This window comes from Ziziphus jujuba, chromosome 12, assembly GCF_031755915.1.
Source record: "Ziziphus jujuba cultivar Dongzao chromosome 12, ASM3175591v1".
Classification (NCBI taxonomy): Eukaryota; Viridiplantae; Streptophyta; class Magnoliopsida; order Rosales; family Rhamnaceae; genus Ziziphus; species Ziziphus jujuba.
In genome coordinates this window covers 2,101,902-2,121,371 of record NC_083390.1, presented here as the reverse complement: position 1 = coordinate 2,121,371, position 19,470 = coordinate 2,101,902, and the positions used below count along the sequence as shown (strand labels likewise).

General features: G+C 34.1%; 3 protein-coding genes across 15 annotated transcripts; 2 read left to right on the top strand and 1 right to left on the bottom strand.

Moving 5' to 3' along the window:
• Window positions 1-205: 205 nt before the first annotated feature.
• On the bottom strand, window positions 206-4,147 carry LOC107428244 (probable plastid-lipid-associated protein 10, chloroplastic). Of its 2 annotated transcripts, none has more exons than XM_048463193.2 (9): window positions 3,873-4,147; window positions 2,945-3,102; window positions 2,747-2,860; window positions 2,452-2,586; window positions 1,911-2,006; window positions 1,586-1,666; window positions 1,146-1,232; window positions 745-800; window positions 206-656 (listed from the first exon to the last, which is right to left on the bottom strand). In XM_048463193.2, the coding sequence occupies exons 1-9, from the start codon at window positions 3,874-3,876 to the stop codon at window positions 536-538; spliced, it is 852 nt and encodes a 283-aa protein (XP_048319150.2). In that variant the 5' UTR covers window positions 3,877-4,147; the 3' UTR covers window positions 206-535. The 2 variants fall into 2 exon arrangements, with proteins under 2 accessions (XP_048319150.2, XP_048319151.2); XM_048463194.2 differs by having other exon boundaries at window positions 3,977-4,145.
• A 1,357-nt stretch (window positions 4,148-5,504) lies between these two features.
• LOC125418750 (V-type proton ATPase catalytic subunit A) lies at window positions 5,505-11,555 on the top strand. Its single transcript, XM_048463138.2, has 20 exons — window positions 5,505-5,754; window positions 6,514-6,640; window positions 6,862-6,917; window positions 7,006-7,062; window positions 7,297-7,408; window positions 7,509-7,546; window positions 7,659-7,760; window positions 8,144-8,200; window positions 8,302-8,373; window positions 8,457-8,558; window positions 8,659-8,721; window positions 8,808-8,940; window positions 9,136-9,242; window positions 9,607-9,801; window positions 10,096-10,182; window positions 10,332-10,436; window positions 10,556-10,653; window positions 10,738-10,816; window positions 10,895-10,983; window positions 11,072-11,555. The coding sequence occupies exons 1-20, from the start codon at window positions 5,677-5,679 to the stop codon at window positions 11,184-11,186; spliced, it is 1,872 nt and encodes a 623-aa protein (XP_048319095.1). The 5' UTR covers window positions 5,505-5,676; the 3' UTR covers window positions 11,187-11,555.
• A 2,480-nt stretch (window positions 11,556-14,035) lies between these two features.
• Window positions 14,036-18,799, top strand: LOC107428238 (protein FAR-RED IMPAIRED RESPONSE 1). Of its 12 annotated transcripts, none has more exons than XM_016038740.4 (9): window positions 14,037-14,325; window positions 14,973-17,296; window positions 17,403-17,459; window positions 17,551-17,619; window positions 17,752-17,820; window positions 17,949-18,017; window positions 18,107-18,175; window positions 18,284-18,352; window positions 18,418-18,799. In XM_016038740.4, the coding sequence occupies exons 2-9, from the start codon at window positions 15,020-15,022 to the stop codon at window positions 18,490-18,492; spliced, it is 2,754 nt and encodes a 917-aa protein (XP_015894226.3). In that variant the 5' UTR covers window positions 14,037-14,325; window positions 14,973-15,019; the 3' UTR covers window positions 18,493-18,799. The 12 variants fall into 12 exon arrangements, 9 of the variants coding, with proteins under 9 accessions (XP_015894227.3, XP_015894226.3, XP_024934035.3 ...); XM_025078267.3 differs by adding an exon at window positions 14,816-14,879 and having other exon boundaries at window positions 14,989-17,296; window positions 18,284-18,799; XM_025078263.3 differs by adding an exon at window positions 14,816-14,879 and having other exon boundaries at window positions 18,284-18,799.
• Window positions 18,800-19,470: the final 671 nt, after the last annotated feature.

The window sequence follows — 19,470 nt, the reverse complement described above, 5'->3', positions numbered from 1 at the left end:
GAGGATTTCAGTTTCTTTTTCTTTTTCTTTTTTTCAACTTTTTTTTTTTTTTGTTTTTATATCATTTATAATAATTTCTCCCTTATCTTGGTTTCTCCCCCAACCATAGGTGTAAGAGATTTGCCTAATGAGCCAACTTTAATTGACGAGTGAGGATTTCAATTTCAAGGCTCAATACAGAACAATTCTCAAAAAAATAAACAAATAAAGAACGTAATTTTTCATAGTTGAAATTTATTAAGCTGCCGTATAAAGCTTCCGTTTCCACAAATTAGCAAGCATCACAGTCAGCTTTTCCTTCCTAAATTCCACTCATTTTTTATACACAGTTTATGGCAGCAATTATAAGAAAAATTGTGGATGGTAAACACCAGCGCTTCCTGGGAAGAACAAAATAGGATACAGTTACAGGTTATGCAAAAAGGGTCAATGCCCCCAAGTGTCATGCTCTGTCTTTCATCCATATGGCATTTTCGACAGGTTAAACTTTTCCATGAGCAAATGCCGGATAGCAGCAAAGTCATCAAATTGTTTCTCACAAGTCAAGAGGTTGAGATCTAGTAAACACAAATACTCCACCGCCGCCAACTGCACGCCCCAAAAGCATGTTCGAATCTAGATAAGATAGGTAATACAGCCCTCCCACTGCTCTTTGTCTGCAATTTAGATAAGGTTTTGTCATAAACATGCATAAATAGAATACATTGTAGAATGTTAAGATAAATATTGAGATTCATGGCGTACCTTCCTGTGTTTGTTACAGGAATTTGAGCTTTGAAAGTACGAAGGAACTGCAAGATCTGCAAAAAAGCATACACAGAGCTCTCAAAAGTTATTACAAACTGTATCATCTCCTCTCTCTTTCAACTCACTTGTGAACAATGGGCTAAATTATGTTTATTGATTCAAATAGGTAAACTCATAACTCTTATAGTAAATATAATAACAATCACAGAGTCACACTTTCTTGTTAGTGTGGTAGACGCGTTGAGAAATGCTAATTACTGACTGAAACTTGAAAAAAGAGAGAGCTTAGTAGTCCAAGGTGGCGGACTTAATAATCTGGAGTGGAGATCCAAAATCAGATATAAAACGCCGAAGTACAAAACAAAAGAAATGCAAAACAAGTTATACAAGATATTTACCTGAAGACTTAAAAATGACCGTGGGAGTAATGCTGGAGCTATTACAGCTTGCAGTTCTTCACTGATTTTTATATTTTGAACAGTAATCTGCCAAATAAAACTTCCAGGCTTTTATATAAAATTAAATGAAGAATACGTTAAAAGCTTTTGAAATAACTAAAGAAGCTAACAAATCACTAAAATAAGCATTATGGTTAGTTCCAAAGACAATTTGATAACCACTTCACTTCCAGATCTCAAACAAGGCTCGCTTCAAGTAAAGAAATAAAGCCTATAATAGACACAATAGGATGATAATTGGATGACATGTCTTCAAGTAAGTGATGTTCAATGATCGCTGCTTGTTTCAGTATCCTAGCTACCATCTAGTAAGGAATGGTCATGGCAACCAAACTTTAACTACTTTAGAAATCATGTTTCAAGGAAGGAAGAAAACTGACCTCTTCAAACTGAAGGTAGATGTTACGCACAGAAACAACATCAAATTTAGCAGAAACTAGTAGAGTTGCTCCTTCTTGTTCCTGCAGTGCAAAGTTCCCAAATTTTGTTCAGTAATATATGCTGGCCTGAGTTTCATGTAAGAAAACTATTTTAAAAGTGAAATCAAGTATAATGAGAAAGCTAAGGGGGTTCAAATTATCATCTGCCCTGCATCCAATTTGAATACAGATCACATATATCTACAGCAAGATGGATAAATATATGGTATGTAGACAATTTTCACAGAGAGATGGTAGGAAGATCTTGATGCAGTTTCTTTTTTACCTCTAAGAGGGCAGGGATACTCCACTGCACAACATTCTGGATCACACCTCCACTGGACTGATCCTGGCATTCAAATTTTTGGAAGATCTGCCCAACCTATATTCACGTTCAATGGCAGAGTAAGTGACACAGGAAATTGCAAGAAATATGGATGAGAAAATAACAAAATTCTAGTTATTAAAAACACAACTAAAATTAGCAAGAGTATATAAAATTACCTATATGTGTGAAATATCAAATTCTATGTCACTGTAAATCATTTTCCTATTGCTATTCTTGACCCTAGAGACAAGAGCTAAGGAAAGGGTACAGCATATCATGGTCAAAGCGAAGTGTTAAACCAGGATGCATAAAGAATGTGAACCTCTCTCAGTACAAGGCTGAAAAGCTAATTCAAATTAACAAGATTTTTGACACAAAGTTTCGGCTTTTATATTTCACAAAGGACAGAAGGTTCAGAACTTCAAGCGAAAAGAGTACCTTTGCTGCTATATAAACAATTCAATTTCTAAAAGACAGGTAGAACATTCATTGTTTGTACCTGAAAGAAAGGAAGCCTGGCAGCAGCCTCCAAAAGAACTAGAACATCAGGGGCAGAGGTATACTGCAATCGCCAAGTTCCATCCAATTTCACCAAGTCAATTGGTGAACCCTTGTTGTATCCTTCCACACATACCTGTCAGTCTTTTGTAAGAGTTAATATAAAACAACATTATTTACTTGCTTCTTTGATTTCCATCAGACACAGCCAATATTCATGGTAAAGATTATGATAACATTATTAAACAACAATGTTTCAGTGGAATGATTGGGTGAGCAAAGAAGAAGAAACAGACCAAAGCCTCCTCTATTGAAGAGCGTTGATCAGCAGTTGTAACAAGGCCACGTTGAGTGTCCTGAATAGCTCTCAAGAGGTCGTGTTTTTTGTTCTCTACTTCAAACTCCAGTGACTTTAACAGCAAAAAAGTCAACAACTACATAAGAAGAATGATTTAGAAGAATACAAAACAAAGAATGGGGAGCAAAAAGGAAACCTGAGTTGGTTGGTTTGCTATAGTCGCCGAGCATGAAAACAATTTGTAGGGGGACACCTTTCTACCCACAGTGAGTATTGAGCTGTAAGGCTTGATCTTGTCAACAGCTCTCTTTCCAATTGGAAGGTACAATGGAGAAGCAAAAGCCAAATCCATTTCTGAATTAAAAAAATCCAGATTTACTTAAGAGGTTAAAAAAAATGAACAGAAAGAAAGGGGGAGGAAGAGGGAGGGGAAAGAGGAATGACTTAAGAGATTGACTATTATCAGACACAATAGTTCAAATATGCAGGAACAGCACGACCGCCTATGCAGGAATATTTACATCTTTTAGAGGCCAAACTTATTCAGCAAATTCAATTGAACAAGGTCTAGTTAGAAACGTTATATTTTAGTTATGGAGAATATACAAATTTTAGCAAGTATCTCTCAGTTGCATATTACTATCTTAAATCCTATAATACTTAGATTGATCAAGGAAAAATAAAAGCTTCTGAAATCCAAAGCTATTATCATAATTAAGCTTCATGACATTTGACACCATATCCAAATTATCGTTCTGAAAAAAAATATCTGCTGTTGTTCATACAGTTATGTATTTACAATGCTGAATGTCTATGTATCATTTCAAATTCATATCTCTATCCCAACCCACTACTTCCACACCCAAAATACAGCTGAAACTACTTCCTTCTAATCCAAGTGAGAGTCAGAAAAACACAATTGATACCCCCAAAATAGAACTCAATCACACGATTTTTAGCTATAAGCAAAGAAAATTGACCAAGAATTCATCACTACAAAGAAAGGAAAATCTTTTATATCTTCTTTTGACAGAAATCAAGTAAATAATGATAATCCCAAAGCCAGAAACAAGATTTGGAAGACAACCCATTTTACAGAAATGAAGGCTAGGTTCTTTTGATACCCATTGGCCATTACAGTAATGAAGGTTAGGTTCCTCTGATACCCATTGGGCATGTCTGCTGAACTCAACAAAACTAATTGCATTGATGAATTAACAGAAAATACCTGTCAAGGGTTATTCAGATTCCTGGCTCTTTGTCTATCTCACACTCCTTTAGCTCGGACAGTCACAAGTAAAATATGCATTGGCTCAGGGATTTGTTTTTTGTTTTTTTTTTTTTTGGGTACCATTTTCGCGTGGCTGAAAATCAAATTCGTAATATTTGCACGGGTAAGGGTCAAAATGAATCAATTATCCCCGCCCAATAATAAAATGAACAAATTCACCTCGGATATTGTTATTGGGCTTTTTAAGTCTGGGAAAAGGCCACGACAAGGACGGGATTGAGCCCACTAAAAGATGTTATTACTAAACAGGCTCAGTGTTGTTGACTGTCACAATCACCACTGTGACTTGTGAGAGCCGATAGAGAAATGAATTAATAAAATATTAAATGACAATAAAGATGGCCACGACACGCCTTCATGTTTTCGTCTTTATTATCATTTTTGTTTCTATCTTCCATCCCAATCTCCATCTCTTTCTTCTCTGTGTAATTTATTTTAAATTTTAGTTTTACTTACCTGTATAACTTTGGATTTCATACTTAGTTACCATTTATTGCAAACATAATTAACCATATAATAACAATAATAATAAAGGCAGTGATGAAACATACAAGTATAGTCATGACTTTTTCGCATTAGGGATTTGAGTGATGGTGAACTTATATATATATATATACATATATATATATATATACACACACCAAGCAAAAAATAAAAAAGAAGAAGAAGAACATTTTAATCTTTTTATATATTTTTTAAGGTAACATGTCAAACAAAAGCATGTAACCATGTAATAACAATATAACGAATAATGATTATATGTAGTTTAAAATTTGTAACCGTTGTATCCCCATGCAAAAAAGAAAAAAGTTTTGTTTGATAAATCCAACCGTATTAAATTGAACATAAATGGCTATAAATTACTTTTTTTTAAGAACAATGATTTTGATTTCAAGAGATTATGGATTCACATTTTGAATTCAATATAAAAAAGAACATATGGTTTATTATAAATTTTACTCACTTAAATGTTATTTAAAATTAATGAGAGTATTCATAAAATAATTAAATTTAATCCAGTGGAGATAAGCATATCAAGATTCATATTCCACGCAAAAAAAATTCCATGAAATAAATCATAAATAATTAATTTCGTTTTCAAGGATATTTTTGGTATTAAAATTTTGTTTTTGCTGTTCTAAGATGGAACCATGAACTTGGGCCCACGGTACCCGAGGACGGTCTTCGTCTCAAAAGGCTCTTTCCTGGAAACATCTCAGATGAATAACGTGGCAGTACGCAATTGGTTGTCTCATCAATAAACTTAGCACCCTGCAACAGATCATGAGAATTCAATTTACTTTCCACCACCCGATCTCACCACGTCAGTACAAAACCAATGAAAATCAGGTCCCACCAAAATAGGGGCCAATCAGAAACCCGACACCTTTACCGGTTACAATAGAATCAGCTTTAGCAGATCATTATATCTCCCACTCCTTTGCATAACTATGGCCCATGTCCTTCAAATCATCCAGGGCAACTCTCTCTGTTTCTTCTTCTCTCTTCTCTGTTTTTCTCTGTGAATTTCTTGCTCTCTGTCTGTAATTCGATCGAAACCCTGGGGTTTTGGTCGACCTGAACTCCTCAGATCTCGGAATTCGAGCTCAGATTTACTCGATCCGCATCCAGAAAAAATGACGGCGGTGTACGGAGCCCGATTGACCACGTTCGAGGACGCGGAGAAGGAGAGCGAGTATGGTTACGTCCGCAAGGTACGTAGAACCAACACTTTTTTGATCCAATTTTCAATTTTTACTTGTTTTGCTTCTGATTTATTGATCTTCGATGTTTCAAATTGAAGCAGTTGGATCTTTTTTTTTTTTTTTTTCCTTTGTTTTTCCTCTGATGTGTTTTTGGAAGTGGAAAGATCAATTTTGTTTTTTATTTTTTGGGGATCGATTTTGTGTTTTGATATCTCGAGTCTATACTAGTGTATTCTCGCAGCGATTTTTTGTCTAATAGTTGAGACTTTATGGTGAATCGAATGTTTTAGTTTATTGATCCAATCGTGACAGTGACTCGCCTATAGTTGTGACTTAAAAAAATCATTGCTTTATGTTGTTGAACTACATATAACTATGTGATTTTGACTTGTTCAGCTGCAAGTATTGAGTGAATGATTTGATAAGGACACTCGAAATCTGAAATGTAACAAATGGCCATAGTCACCTATGCGGCTAATTGGAAGTTTTATCGTTGTTTTCGTTTTGTTTTTTATTTTTTTATTTTTTTTTATTTTTTTATGGGTTTGTTAGTTTGAGTAGATTCTTTATTGGGTTTACTCTGTTTAACATAATGAGAAGATCATGTTGTTTGGTTCATCGAAGTATGCTTATTGTACTATGTTGGTTATTATAATGGTTGTTAGAAGGTATGTTTTTGGTTTGTTAATTGTGTAATCCTTGAAATAAGTTAATCATGCTGCTTACATTGCTAGTTGGCTAATTAAATTACCCAATATAATTTGGCAGGTCTCAGGACCAGTCGTCGTTGCTGATGGCATGGCTGGGGCTGCTATGTATGAGCTAGTTCGTGTGGGTCATGACAACCTGATTGGTGAAATCATTCGTTTGGAAGGAGATTCTGCCACAATCCAAGGTTGCTTTCAATAATTTTTCTTATGCTATTTTTGTTTCTTTTCGCTTTCATAGTTTCATTAATGGTTGATTTCCCTTTTTTTTTTTTTGTTTTTTTGTTTTTTTTTTGGGGTGAAAGGTATAACCAATTGTAATAGAAGTCTCTGTAGTATGGTCTTTCGCCAAAATGAAGAAATTTTAAAAATGAGAATGACTAAAAGATTTGTTTCTTTATGGCTTCAGTTTACGAGGAAACAGCTGGGCTGATGGTAAATGATCCTGTTTTAAGGACACACAAGGTAGCTCTTCCATCCTTTTCTTTTTGCATTGGTTTAGGTCGTGTTTGTTTGATTGTGTTAGCTAACAAGTATAATATTGGTGTTTCAGCCTTTATCAGTGGAGTTGGGACCTGGAATATTGGGAAATATTTTTGATGGAATTCAGGTTTGCTTGAATTTTACTTTTGGCTTGTGTTACATTACTTGTATCTCATATTATTAGCTATTTTGTTTAGCTCTAGATTATGTTTATTGGGGAAGCATTTTTGCCTAGTAGGTGTTAGTATACCTTAGACCAAAATAGACCTTTTAATTATTTAGATTTGCAATTATTTACGTTTATTAATAATGTTAAGTGATCACTCTTTCTTATATGCGCTTTTGTTTTCAATCACTATAGAGGCCTTTGAAAACCATTGCAAGAATATCTGGTGATGTCTATATCCCACGTGGTTTTGCTGTCTCAGCTCTTGACAAAGATACGCTCTGGGAATTTAATCCTAAAAAATTAGGTAAATCTTGCAGAATTTTTTGTAATAGCTGTTCAGAGGCAATTGTAAATAGTTTTTTGACATAGTTTTGTTGAAATTATCTTTTATCCTCTGATGGCAGGTGAAGGAGACCTTCTTACTGGAGGAGACTTGTATGCTGTAAGTTGCATGGCTAAAAGTGCTACTGAGTTAAATTATAGCAATTGGCTTTTCTCATTTTCTTGCATCAATTAGCATTAATGCCTCTAATGGTTATTCCACCACAATGCAGTCCGTCTTTGAGAACAGTCTCATGCAGCACCATGTTCCCCTTCCTCCTGATGCTATGGGAAAAATCACTTACATTGCGCCAGCTGGTCAATATTCATTGAAGGTTTGCGTTGTTACATATTTATAATGCTCTTGCGATGTAGCTTTCCGGCGCAATTGATTTCCAAGTAAAATCAGCAGTTTGTAACTGCTTTGTTTTTGGATTGTTCTTGAGGGAGTTGTTTTCAAAGATTGTGCTTATCATTTGCATGTGCATTTTTCATGGGATTCTACAACCGGGTGTTTTTAAATACATGAAATTAGATTGTCTTGCTTGCAATTTGTTATATTGTGGAGTCTAAAAGACTTGGGGGACTCGCTTAGCCATGTAAATATGTAGACAAATGAAATAGCCAATAAAGAATTGGTTGCAGGAAAATGTTTTTGGCCATGATTTGACATTTGAGTAGGAACATCTACATTGATATTTTCTATTTCTATTTGCAGGATACTGTTTTAGAACTTGAGTTTCAAGGTGTCACAAAGAAATTTACTATGCTTCAGGTTCCTAACTTTGCCCTTTGGATGTTCTTCCAGTATCTAATATTTTACCCCTTGGATGTAAAGTATTTCTTTTTTTTGGTATTTACATAATCCAATTACAGTCTTGGCCAGTACGTACATCAAGGCCTGTTGCATCAAAGCTTGCTGCTGATACTCCACTACTTACTGGGCAGGTATACTGGATGTATTTTCACTTGTTGATTAGATTCTTGTATCTTTAGAATTGTTTATTACTAATGACTTTATCCTATATCAGCGTGTTCTTGATGCACTTTTCCCCTCAGTTCTTGGTGGGACTTGTGCCATACCTGGGGCTTTTGGCTGTGGAAAAACAGTTATTAGTCAAGCTCTTTCAAAGGTGAATACAATATTATTTGGTTATGGATTTTACGGGATTAAATTATGCTGGAAAGTTTTTGATTTATTCATTTTATATGATATGTTTTGTTTATATGCAGTACTCTAACTCTGACACGGTTGTTTATGTTGGTTGTGGAGAGCGAGGAAATGAAATGGCAGAGGTAAATGGTGTTCTCAGTTTGGTTTGGGCATAAGTTGCTCCTTTTGTTGCCTTGGAGTTGATTAGTTCATGTTATTGATGATTTAGGTCCTTATGGATTTTCCTCAACTGACAATGACATTGCCTGATGGTCGTGAAGAATCTGTCATGAAGCGTACAACACTTGTGGCCAACACTTCTAACATGCCTGTGGCTGCTCGTGAGGCTTCAATCTATACTGGTAAATATTAAACTCTACTCAGGTTTTATGATCAGTGGATTGTGCAAGATTTGGATATTCTTTGTAGAAATGTTTTGAGTTTGATTCTTTAGCCACCATTTAATCATTTACTTTTGAAGATTTTGAAACCTTCAGTAGAGTTCACTTATTATAACACTCCTAATTGAAATGTTGCTATGTTGATTGAATCATCAGGAATCACTATTGCTGAATATTTTAGAGATATGGGCTACAATGTCAGTATGATGGCAGATTCAACATCTAGATGGGCAGAAGCATTGCGTGAGATATCGGGTCGACTGGTAATTTTCTTTTCTAATCTTCAGATCATCATTGTGTGTGTGTAGAGAGAGAGAGAGAGAGAGAGATGTTATCCATTTTAGTGAATCTCTTCGTGAGTGTGTAGAGAGAGAGAGAGAGAGAGAGAGAGAGAGAGATGTTATCCATTTTAGTGAATCTCTTCTTCTCTCACTAACATGGATAACTAATATGCAATGAATATAAACATTTATATATGTATGTAATGTTTGTTTTCTAACTTCACTATGAAATATTGGTTATAAACCATATTGAACTTTTTAAGTGGCATATTTTAGGGCAATGAGCCATAAAATCTTTCATTTTGCTTGCATTCATTTCTAACAGAACTCTTAATTTTTTGTGCAGGCTGAAATGCCTGCAGACAGTGGATATCCTGCTTACCTGGCAGCACGTTTGGCCTCATTCTACGAACGTGCCGGTAAAGTAAAATGCCTTGGTGGACCAGAACGTACTGGTAGTGTGACAATTGTTGGTGCTGTCTCTCCCCCAGGAGGAGACTTCTCAGATCCTGTGACATCTGCAACCCTTAGCATTGTCCAGGTTTAGCTTACACTCTTGTGTTTCCATATCATAATACAAGAATATCAGGTCTCACTATTGAAGCCTGAAGAGATTTGGATCTTTCTAAATTCATGAACTGCGCTGCATTGATGAGTTTGGAACAATAAATAATTGGTCTTTAATTGGCTTCATTATTTGGATCATCTTAATAGGATTTTATCTTTTCTAACGATGCATGAATATAGAGTATTCTTCATTCTGGCTGAACTAATTTGGGTTTGTTTTAATCTGTTATTACCATAGAATTTAATTCTCTTTCTCCTCGTGTTGTAGGTTTTCTGGGGTCTGGACAAAAAGCTTGCCCAGAGGAAGCATTTCCCTTCTGTGAACTGGCTTATTTCCTACTCTAAATACTCAACGGTGTGTTCACTGTTCACTCTTGGCATTGACTCATTGTATAGTATGCTAGTTCTCTCATACCCCTTTACCGCTTCTTCGCTACTTCTGCTTTAGCCATATGTTAAATGGTTTATAATTAATATACTACGTTGTTTTCTACTGGGTTGTAGGCCCTGGAATCGTTCTATGAGCAATTTGATCCAGATTTTATCAACATCAGGACAAAGGCACGTGAAGTTCTGCAGCGAGAGGATGATTTGAATGAAATTGTTCAGGTAAGTTCATGTCTTAATATGAACTTTCTTCACTTCACAGTTTTTGAAATTGAACTTTTCCATTTACCTAAACTTATTCAAGAAAATGATGTGATATTTGATTTTTCTGGTTTCTGCAGCTTGTAGGAAAGGATGCTTTAGCTGAAGGAGATAAGATCACACTAGAGACTGCAAAGCTTTTGAGGGAGGATTATCTTGCACAGAATGCATTTACTCCGTGAGTCCCACCCCTCTTTTGTCTCATTTGGAGTTATTTACTTGGTGACCTTTGTTCATCGTATATGTATGCAATGTGTTTCAGATATGACAAATTCTGTCCTTTCTACAAGTCAGTCTGGATGATGCGTAATATTATTCATTTCTATAATTTGGCCAATCAGGTAGGTTCTTTTCTTTTCTCCTTTCCACCACGTTTTACCTATGTTTGCCTCCTTGATTAATGTAATATGGCTTCATAGGCAGTGGAGAAAGGAGCTGGTATGGATGGTCAAAAGATTACTTACACCTTAATCAAGCATCGGCTGGGAGACCTTTTTTACCGTTTAGTGTAAGTGACTTCACATTTTCAACTGCTGAACAAGATGAAATTCTTTTGCTTGTTGTGAGACAAAGTGGTTATGCCATTAAAACTACAGGTCCCAAAAGTTTGAGGATCCAGCAGAAGGCGAAGCAGCTCTTGTTGCAAAATTCAGCAAGCTGCACGAGGATTTGACAAGTGGTTTCCGTGCACTTGAGGATGAAACTCGATGAGTGAAGATAACGGAAAAAATGATTTTCGATAGATTGTCCGAGTGCCCAGGCGACAACAGCTCGAGTTTATTCTTTTTGTTGTGGATGAAAACAAACGGTTGTTAGGTTTATATGATGCTGCTTTTGCCATGGTAGTGGCCGATGTTTTAATTGGGATGTGTAGCTTTGTTTTACTTTATTTTTTAATTTTGTGTTTCAATCATCTCCATCCCTCCTTTTACTGAGAGAATAAGAGACCAAAAAAACAAACCCAATTCCTTATTTATGTATTTATTCAATAAGGTTTGTATGATTTTGATATCAAAGTGCTTTAGTGATGCTTAATGTTTCGTTTGAGATCTTCATTTTATGTATTTATTTATTTTTTTCCTTTGTGTTTGTTGCTTTGGCTGATTTGGATTAATTAGATATGTCTGAAGCGAATACATGATGAAGCATTATTAATGACACACTTTTACTATTCACCCGTAGGTCTGCCATGTAAATCAGATGGATTGCGATCAAAGACAACAAAAATCGGTGGGTGTATTAAGAAATACGAAGAGTTTTACTCTATAAATCCACTAAAAGTATGTATTGGAAGATTCACAAACAACCGAAAAGTTTGGAGGGTATGTAAGAAATGGTTAGGGTGTTTATCAGTTCGTAATCAATCCAATTTGTGGATAATTAATTTAATCCAATTAATAATCGATTTGGCTATCTTTCATTCAAAGTCAACTCATTTATACATAAAATCCAATTTTATTAGTGGCCGATTTGGATGGTCGACTTTGGGTTTGGAATTGAGCTTTTGTTTTATTTTATTTTATTTTTAATTTTTGACTTTGTGAACCTTAAATTTTAAACAGCAAATTTAGTTTTTGAACTTTTTATTATATAAAATAGTCATTTTTCTAAAATAGATAGATTTTTTGAAAGGAATAATACAAAAAAAAAAAAAAAAAAAAACACTAATGCATAAAAATATATAAATATTAAAACAAAAAATAACGTAGCTAAAGTTTAATAATAAATTAGAGCTTTGCTTAATAATAAATTAAAACTTTGCGTATCAAGATATAATTATACACCTGCCTATATATATGCAATTTTATTGTTTACAGTGTTATCGTTCGGCTTAAATTGGTTTAATTGCATTTTTACATTGGAAATTGAACCAAATTGAGTTGATAATCAATTTTTTGTTTTCAAAACCAATTTAATCCAATTACACTTAAAAAAATCTATCCAAAAGAAGGGATTAGATCACTCAGTTTCAACAATGGATCGGTTTTTTTTGCCCACGCCTAAAAATAAAAATGATATTACTCTATAAACTTCTCTGAAAATTACGTGGGTGTATTGCCATGAATGGCCGAGATTATTACCATATAAACCCACAAGATTTATGGTGGGTGTATCTCAACATTCACCAATAATTCTCTGACAGGGCTTCAAACATTTTGTGGGGTGTATTACTACTATATAAACCTACTAGACTTATGGAGGGTGTATTTCGACTTTCACCAGTGATTACTTCGTATATAACTCCAAAAATTCTGTGCGTGAATTAATACAGGCAACGATAACTACTATATACAGCACATCATAATTGTGTGGGTGTTTCAAACCAAAAAAAAAAAAAAAAAAAAAAAAAAAAAAAAAAATTGTTTGGGTGCATTTAAAAATGAAAAATATTTAACCCCATGGAAAATTTGTTTGGTTTGTAAAAAATTACAAAGTCATACTGTATACACCCCCCACATAGAATGTATGCGTTGAGAATTCGCATAATTTTGATAGGTGTAGTTTGTGTACCCCCCACATAGAATGTATGCGTTGAGAATTCGTATAATTTTGATAGGTGTAGTTTGTGTTTTGGTGGGTGTATTTGGACATTCACATATAATTATTTTATACATAACTAAAAATTAGGTGAGTGTATTAAGAATTTAAAAGATATTTAGAACACACTTTTTTATACATTCAAAGTTCAAAATATTGATACCGTAAAGATATGAATGCTTTAAAATATATAAATATTGAAAATTCTTGAATATGGATAAATTGTTATTAAAATTTCATGATAGTATTATTTAATTAATACTTTTACATTTAACTATATAAATTAAAAAAATATTAATGAATATTACCATAATACTATCATAATATTCTTTCTTAGATGTGAAGGGGAGTGTTAATAATTTGTTAATAATTTATATAACACTCATGCTTACATGTACATTCAGCTTCTTTTTTTTTATTTTTTATTTTTTTTTAACTCGATTTGAAGATTTGAATTTTTATATGTGTTTAATAATATTTTTCAAAATTTAATAAAAATTAAAATATAATGGAAATTTTGATAATTTATCAAAATTATAATGAAAATTTTGAAAATATCAACATATATTATGAAAATTTTGTCTAAATTATAAAAAATCGGTGTGGAAATATATATATATAGAAATTTTCATAAAGATATCAAAAATTTTAATCAAAATTATATAAATTTTATCCATTATTTTTTCAAGTTATTAACAAATAGAAATAAAAAAAAAAAAACATTACAGAAATTATCAGTATTTTAAACTTTGTAAAAACCTTACACAATATTACGTTGCAAGTATTAAAAAATCAATAATACTATATTTATAAAATATTCATTAATTTTATTTATTAAATAATATAATAAATGATAATAATAATATTTAATTAATTTATTTTTTGAATTTATTTATCCATCTACTTTTCTATATTTAATATTTAATATATATTGTTTAATAAATATTAAGATTATTACGCTGTACATTCATCCTAAGATGCAACTTTTAAATTGAAGGATTAAGAAGTAATTAACAAATTCCTAATTCCCAAACAAGAGGTAACAGCGTGTATGTGTGTGTGTGTGAGAGAGAGAGAGAGAGAGAGGAGGAAGACGACGATTTTTGCTCACTGATTGGCCACTGATAGGAGCCAAGCTTCCCATAGCGTCATCGCTCACTGCTAACTGCTAGGCAAAGAAGCTTCACTTACATGTATTTTTTACCGCCGGAGCTTTGTCGTTTTAGCCACAGGCTAACTCTGTCTTTGGCCAAATTGATTTATAAGCTCTCACCGCTAGCTGAACCTAACAACACCACCAAAATATCTTCAGGTTAGGTTTCAATTTATTCTTTTTTTTTTTTTTTTCCCCCTTTCTTTTTAATTTTTGCTGCTTTCTAAAAGAAGAAAAATGATGGGCAGCTTTTTGTTTTTCAATTGGCATCTCATGGTAGCAGAAAAAAGGAATCTTTCTTATGACCCAAACTTCGGCCCTTATAGATTCTGATTTTTTTAATTTTTTGGTGCCAAAGTTTAACTCCATAGTTGTAATTAAAGCCTCTGGTTCTGAATTATTCGTTGTTATGATTTATAGGGTTCCTTTCCTCTGAAAATATGTGGTAACTGAGCTTTTCTTTATTCTTTGGTTTCTTACATTAGTTTTGATTAACGATGCTGCTCTTTGAAAGTATGCCTTTTTTTCTTTTTTTTCTTTTTTTTCCTTTCCTTTCTAATGATTGATAAGTGGTTGTTTAATTAGTCATTTTTTTTATTCACATATTGTAAATTTTACAGCCATTTAGTAATTGGTCTAGGATTTACAGGCTTTGCTCCATTAGTTTAGTTGTGGATTATGTTAGATGAGAGAACATGGAATTTGCTAGATGGGTAAGATATACTTCATTTATTTATTTAAAAAGTTCTCTCTCTTTTTTTTTTTATTTTTATTTTTTATTTTTTATTTTAATCCCGAGTTTTCAGTTACATATATGAACAGATTGGTTTAAGGAACAGTTAGATGCTTTCAAATGGATATAGATCTTGAGCAGCCTTCAGGAGGATATCATAAAGAAGATAGTGCACCAAATGTGAGTGTTGACACGGTAGATGGTGGAGATGAAGGGTTTTATAGAGATCAAGGGATTGTGAGTTCACCTGGTTTTGTTAGAAAATGTAAAAAGGATACAAATCCAAATGTTAATAAAAGAGCATTGGATGGTAAAAGCAGGTCATATGCTGGAGATGTAATCAACTTGAATTCTTCAAAAACTTTAGAGCCTCATGATGGGATGGAGTTTGAATCGAAGGAGGAAGCTTTTTCATTTTATAAAGAATATGCCAAATCTGTTGGGTTTGCTGTCATTATAAAGGCGAGCCGTCGATCCAGAATCTCTGGAAAATTTATTGATGCGAAATTTGCTTGTACTAGATATGGGAACAAGCAAGAATCTATTTCGGCTGAAACTCCAGAAGGTGTCTCGATGGAGGGCTTAACAATATTCCCTATTAAGAGAAAACGAGGCCGTATTAATCGATCATGGGCGAAAACAGATTGCAAGGCTTGTATGCATGTTAAGAGAAGGCAAGATGGTAGATGGATTATTCATACTTGCATAAAGGAGCATAATCATGAAATTTTTCCTGACCAGGCCTATTACTTTCGGGGGCATAGGAATTTAGATCTAAGTACAAGCAATGTTGATGCTCTGCATGCCATTCGTGCAAGAACCAAAAGGATGTATGTTACCATGTCCAGGCAGTCTGGCAACTATAAGAAAGCTGACAATCAAAAGGGTGCTGTTTCAAATCAATTACAAGCCAGACAAAATTTGGCTTTGGAAGAAGGAGATGCTTATGCAATGCTTGATCATTTTATAAGCATGCAAGATGAGAATCCGAATTTCTTCTATGCTATAGATCTGAATGAAGAGCAGCAATTAAGAAATGTTTTCTGGGTTGACTCCAAAGGTAGGCTTGACTATTGCAATTTTAATGACGTAGTATTTTTTGATATAACATACATCAAGAATGAATATAAATTGCCATTTGCTCCCTTTATTGGAGTGAACCATCACTGCCAGTTCCTTTTACTTGGATGTGCATTGCTTGCTGATGAGACTCAATCAACATATGTCTGGCTCATGCGGGCATGGCTGAGGGCAATGGGTGGACGTGCTCCAAAAGTGATACTTACTGGCCAAGACAAAGCATTGAAAGAAGCTATTTCAGAGGTCTTTCATGATTCTCGTCACTGTTTTTGTTTGTGGCATATAATGAACAAGATTCCAGAGAAGCTTGGTTATGTGACAAGACAACATGAAAAGTTTATGAATAAATTCAATAAATGCATTTTCAAGTCTTGGACAAAAGAGCAGTTTGAAGAAAGATGGTGGAAAATGATTAATAGATTCAATCTAAGGGATGACTTATGGTTGCAGTCCTTATATGAAGATCGTGAACACTGGATACCAACATACATGAAAGACATTTTCCTAGCAGGGATGTCTACGGTCCAAAGATCAGAAAGTGTAAATTGCTTCTTAGACAAATACATGCAGAGGAAAACTACGCTAAAAGAGTTTTTAGAACAACACAGAGCAATTCTTCGTGAGAAGTCTGAAGAAGAAGCAAAAGCAGATTTTGAAACTTGGCATAAACAACCGGCATTGAAATCTCCATCACCTTTTGGGAAGCAAATGGCTGCAATTTATACTCATGCAATATTTAAGAAATTCCAAATTGAAGTTTTGGGAGTAGTTGCTTGTCACCCGAAGAAAGAAACCGAAGACAGAACGAATAAAATTTTTACGGTTCAAGATTTTGAAGAGAACCAGAATTTTATTGTCGAGTGGAATGAAACAACATCAGATATATCGTGTCTTTGCCGTTCGTTTGAATTTAATGGTTTTCTTTGTAGGCATATGATGATTGTTCTACAGATGTCAGGTGTACACAGCATCCCATCACAATATATATTGCAGCGATGGACTAAGGATGCAAAGAGTAGACAAGCACCGAGAGAAGGCTCTCGTGTAGTTGAGTCCAGAGTTCAACGGTATAACAATCTATGTCAACGGGCCTTTACATTGAGTGATGAAGGGTCTTTGTCTCAAGAGAGTTACTATATTGCATTCAATGCATTGGAGGAAGCTTTGAGAAAATGTGAAAGCATTAATAACTCAATCCAGGATGTGATAGAACCAAATTCACCAACAACTCATGGTCCCCCAGGCTGTCAAGGAGTGAACCAAAGTAACAGCATTAGCAAGTCAAATAAAAAGAATGGTGCATCTAAAAAGGGACAGGTTAGTTGTGTTTCAAGTGGTTGTGATGCCTTTGTTCCAGGAATATCTTGGAAATTCCTTCTTTTAGTGGTTATTTATTTTGAGTAGGTCTTTTGTATTCTTTTAGGGGCATTCGGAGCCAGAAGTCATCAATGTTGAGAATCATGATGGCTGGCAACAAATGGTTAGTTATGTGTGTCCTTGTTAATCTTAATTGTTTTTGAAGATAAAGTAGTGTGGGGAATTTACTAATGTAGGTTCCATACTTGCTGTAGGGACACTCAAACCTACGAGCACGAGTCATTGATTGTTCTTATGAATCACAAGAGAGTGTGCAGGGAATGGTATGTGTACTTGCAAAGATTTTTGGCAATTATAATTAATTGGAAATTGGATGATGTTCCTGATATTTAGTGCCATCTCCACATGTTTGTTCCTGAATTTTAGTGGCGTGTGTTTATGTGTACTTGTTGAAGGATCAACTGCACTCAAGAGCACCAAACCTTGATGGCTATTTTGGCTCCCAACAAATTGTTCAGGGAATGGTAAGATGCTCTTCTTATCATAACTATATATTTGGAGTTTTACTGAAAAATTATAATGTGTCATACCAATAATGTGATGTGAGCATGCAATAGAAAATATTTATAGTGTGCTTGTAATTTTATTGTAGAGTCAATTAAACTCGATAGCTCCAAGCCGTGATGATTACTATAGCAGCCAACACAGCGTACAAGGCCTGGTAAAGCATACTTTCTCACCATAAATGGACATTAATTTTCTTCCATCTTTAGCATGTTGTCTTAGTTAGCATCAAACTATATGTTACAGGGACATTTGAACTCAATTGCACCCATCCATGATTCTCATTACTTAACACAACAAAGGGCGCATGGGATGGTATAGCATTCTTTATGTTATCTGCTCATAGTGTGTAGCTTTGTGGAATTTTCCTTCCATCTTTGCCATTGTGATGATTGGATTGTTATACATGGCATATGCTCATAGGGACGCTTGCATTTGAGGTCACAAACTATTCCGAGTTCTTTCAGTATCCAGGACAGTTTGCATGATGTGGTAAGCAAATTATCGCGTGGAATCTTTGGCTTTTCACTTCCTGCTCTAATGGGATCTGCTTTCAGGACCAGTCTAATATGGGATCCTCGCAGCTGCATGGCATGACATCAAAGCATTTACTTTCAAAGAACTTGTCTTGATAGGTTTTGCCCTTTTGTTGAGCATGCCCTTGAAGTGAAGGAAGAACTTAGTACATTAGTGCAAGATACTGGTAAACAAGACCCAGCTCTTTCTGTGTTAAGGATCGACTGCTATTTGCCTGTGCAAAGATATGGAAAAACTTGGGCTCACCAGGGAAAGTGATACAAGTTCTCTTCAGCTAGAAATATTTTTGAACTGTAAACTTCTTGGCTGATGGTGCAGTTTGTCTAAATCATGTTGTAAGTTAGTCATTTCCTTTGTATATAGCATTCAATTTAATTATTCAGTTTCTTAACCATTCTTTAACGGTTCAGGCAATACTTGAGGAATTTTACCTTTTCTGCAGGAATTTAGGATATTTCTATGATTAAAGTAATTTAATATCTTTGTAATATAACACAAATGATACTTCCCCACCCATTAAAATCAAAACAAAAAAAGAAAAAAAGAAAAAGAAAAAAAAAAGAGAGAGAGAGAAAAAAAAAGAAAAAAAAGAAAAAAAGAGAGAGAGAGAGAGAAAAAAAAGAAAAAGAAAAAGAAAAAAAGGAAAGAAAAGGCACTCATGATAAGATCTGTTCATACTCTAGAAAAATTTGAAATTAGGATATTCTTAGGAATATGGAGATTAGATGAAATATTACTAATATTTAGCGATTTTCTTTGTTTTCTTTTGTTGGGCTTTGGCTTACTAGTGCTATGTTTGGAGTAAGACGGAAAAAGAAGAGCAAAAAATAAAAATTTACACTTGTTTCATGGAAATATTAAACTTTTAAAATGTGTATACATCAGAAGAGATTTACAAAAGCCATGAAACTGAATCTCATCAACTGATCAAGACTAAAAAACAAAAAAGAATAAAAATAAAAAAAATTTCATGGACAGAAAAGAGGCATCTTTAAATACGGTACAGCCTTCAACACTACCAAGCAAGCTTTCATTTTGAGCGTGCATTCTGTTGGATTGATCTCTTATTGTGA

Bases quoted from the DNA above. Each gene is read 5' to 3' on its own strand.
- LOC125418750 (XM_048463138.2), top strand. From the start codon at position 5,677: ATGACGGCGGTGTACGGAGCCCGATTGACCACGTTCGAGGACGCGGAG. The intron at 7,409-7,508 runs GTAAATCTTGCA...CTCTGATGGCAG, and splicing joins ATTTAATCCTAAAAAATTAG to GTGAAGGAGACCTTCTTACT. The intron at 8,722-8,807 runs GTAAATGGTGTT...TTGATGATTTAG, and splicing joins GAGGAAATGAAATGGCAGAG to GTCCTTATGGATTTTCCTCA.
- LOC107428238 (XM_016038739.4), top strand. From the start codon at position 15,020: ATGGATATAGATCTTGAGCAGCCTTCAGGAGGATATCATAAAGAAGAT. The intron at 18,018-18,106 runs GTAAAGCATACT...TATATGTTACAG, and splicing joins AACACAGCGTACAAGGCCTG to GGACATTTGAACTCAATTGC. The intron at 18,176-18,283 runs GTATAGCATTCT...ATATGCTCATAG, and splicing joins AACAAAGGGCGCATGGGATG to GGACGCTTGCATTTGAGGTC.
- LOC107428244 (XM_048463193.2), bottom strand. The intron at 2,587-2,746 runs GTCTGTTTCTTC...AAAGACTGACAG, and splicing joins CTTCAATAGAGGAGGCTTTG to GTATGTGTGGAAGGATACAA. The intron at 2,007-2,451 runs GTACAAACAATG...ACGTGAATATAG, and splicing joins CCAGGCTTCCTTTCTTTCAG to GTTGGGCAGATCTTCCAAAA.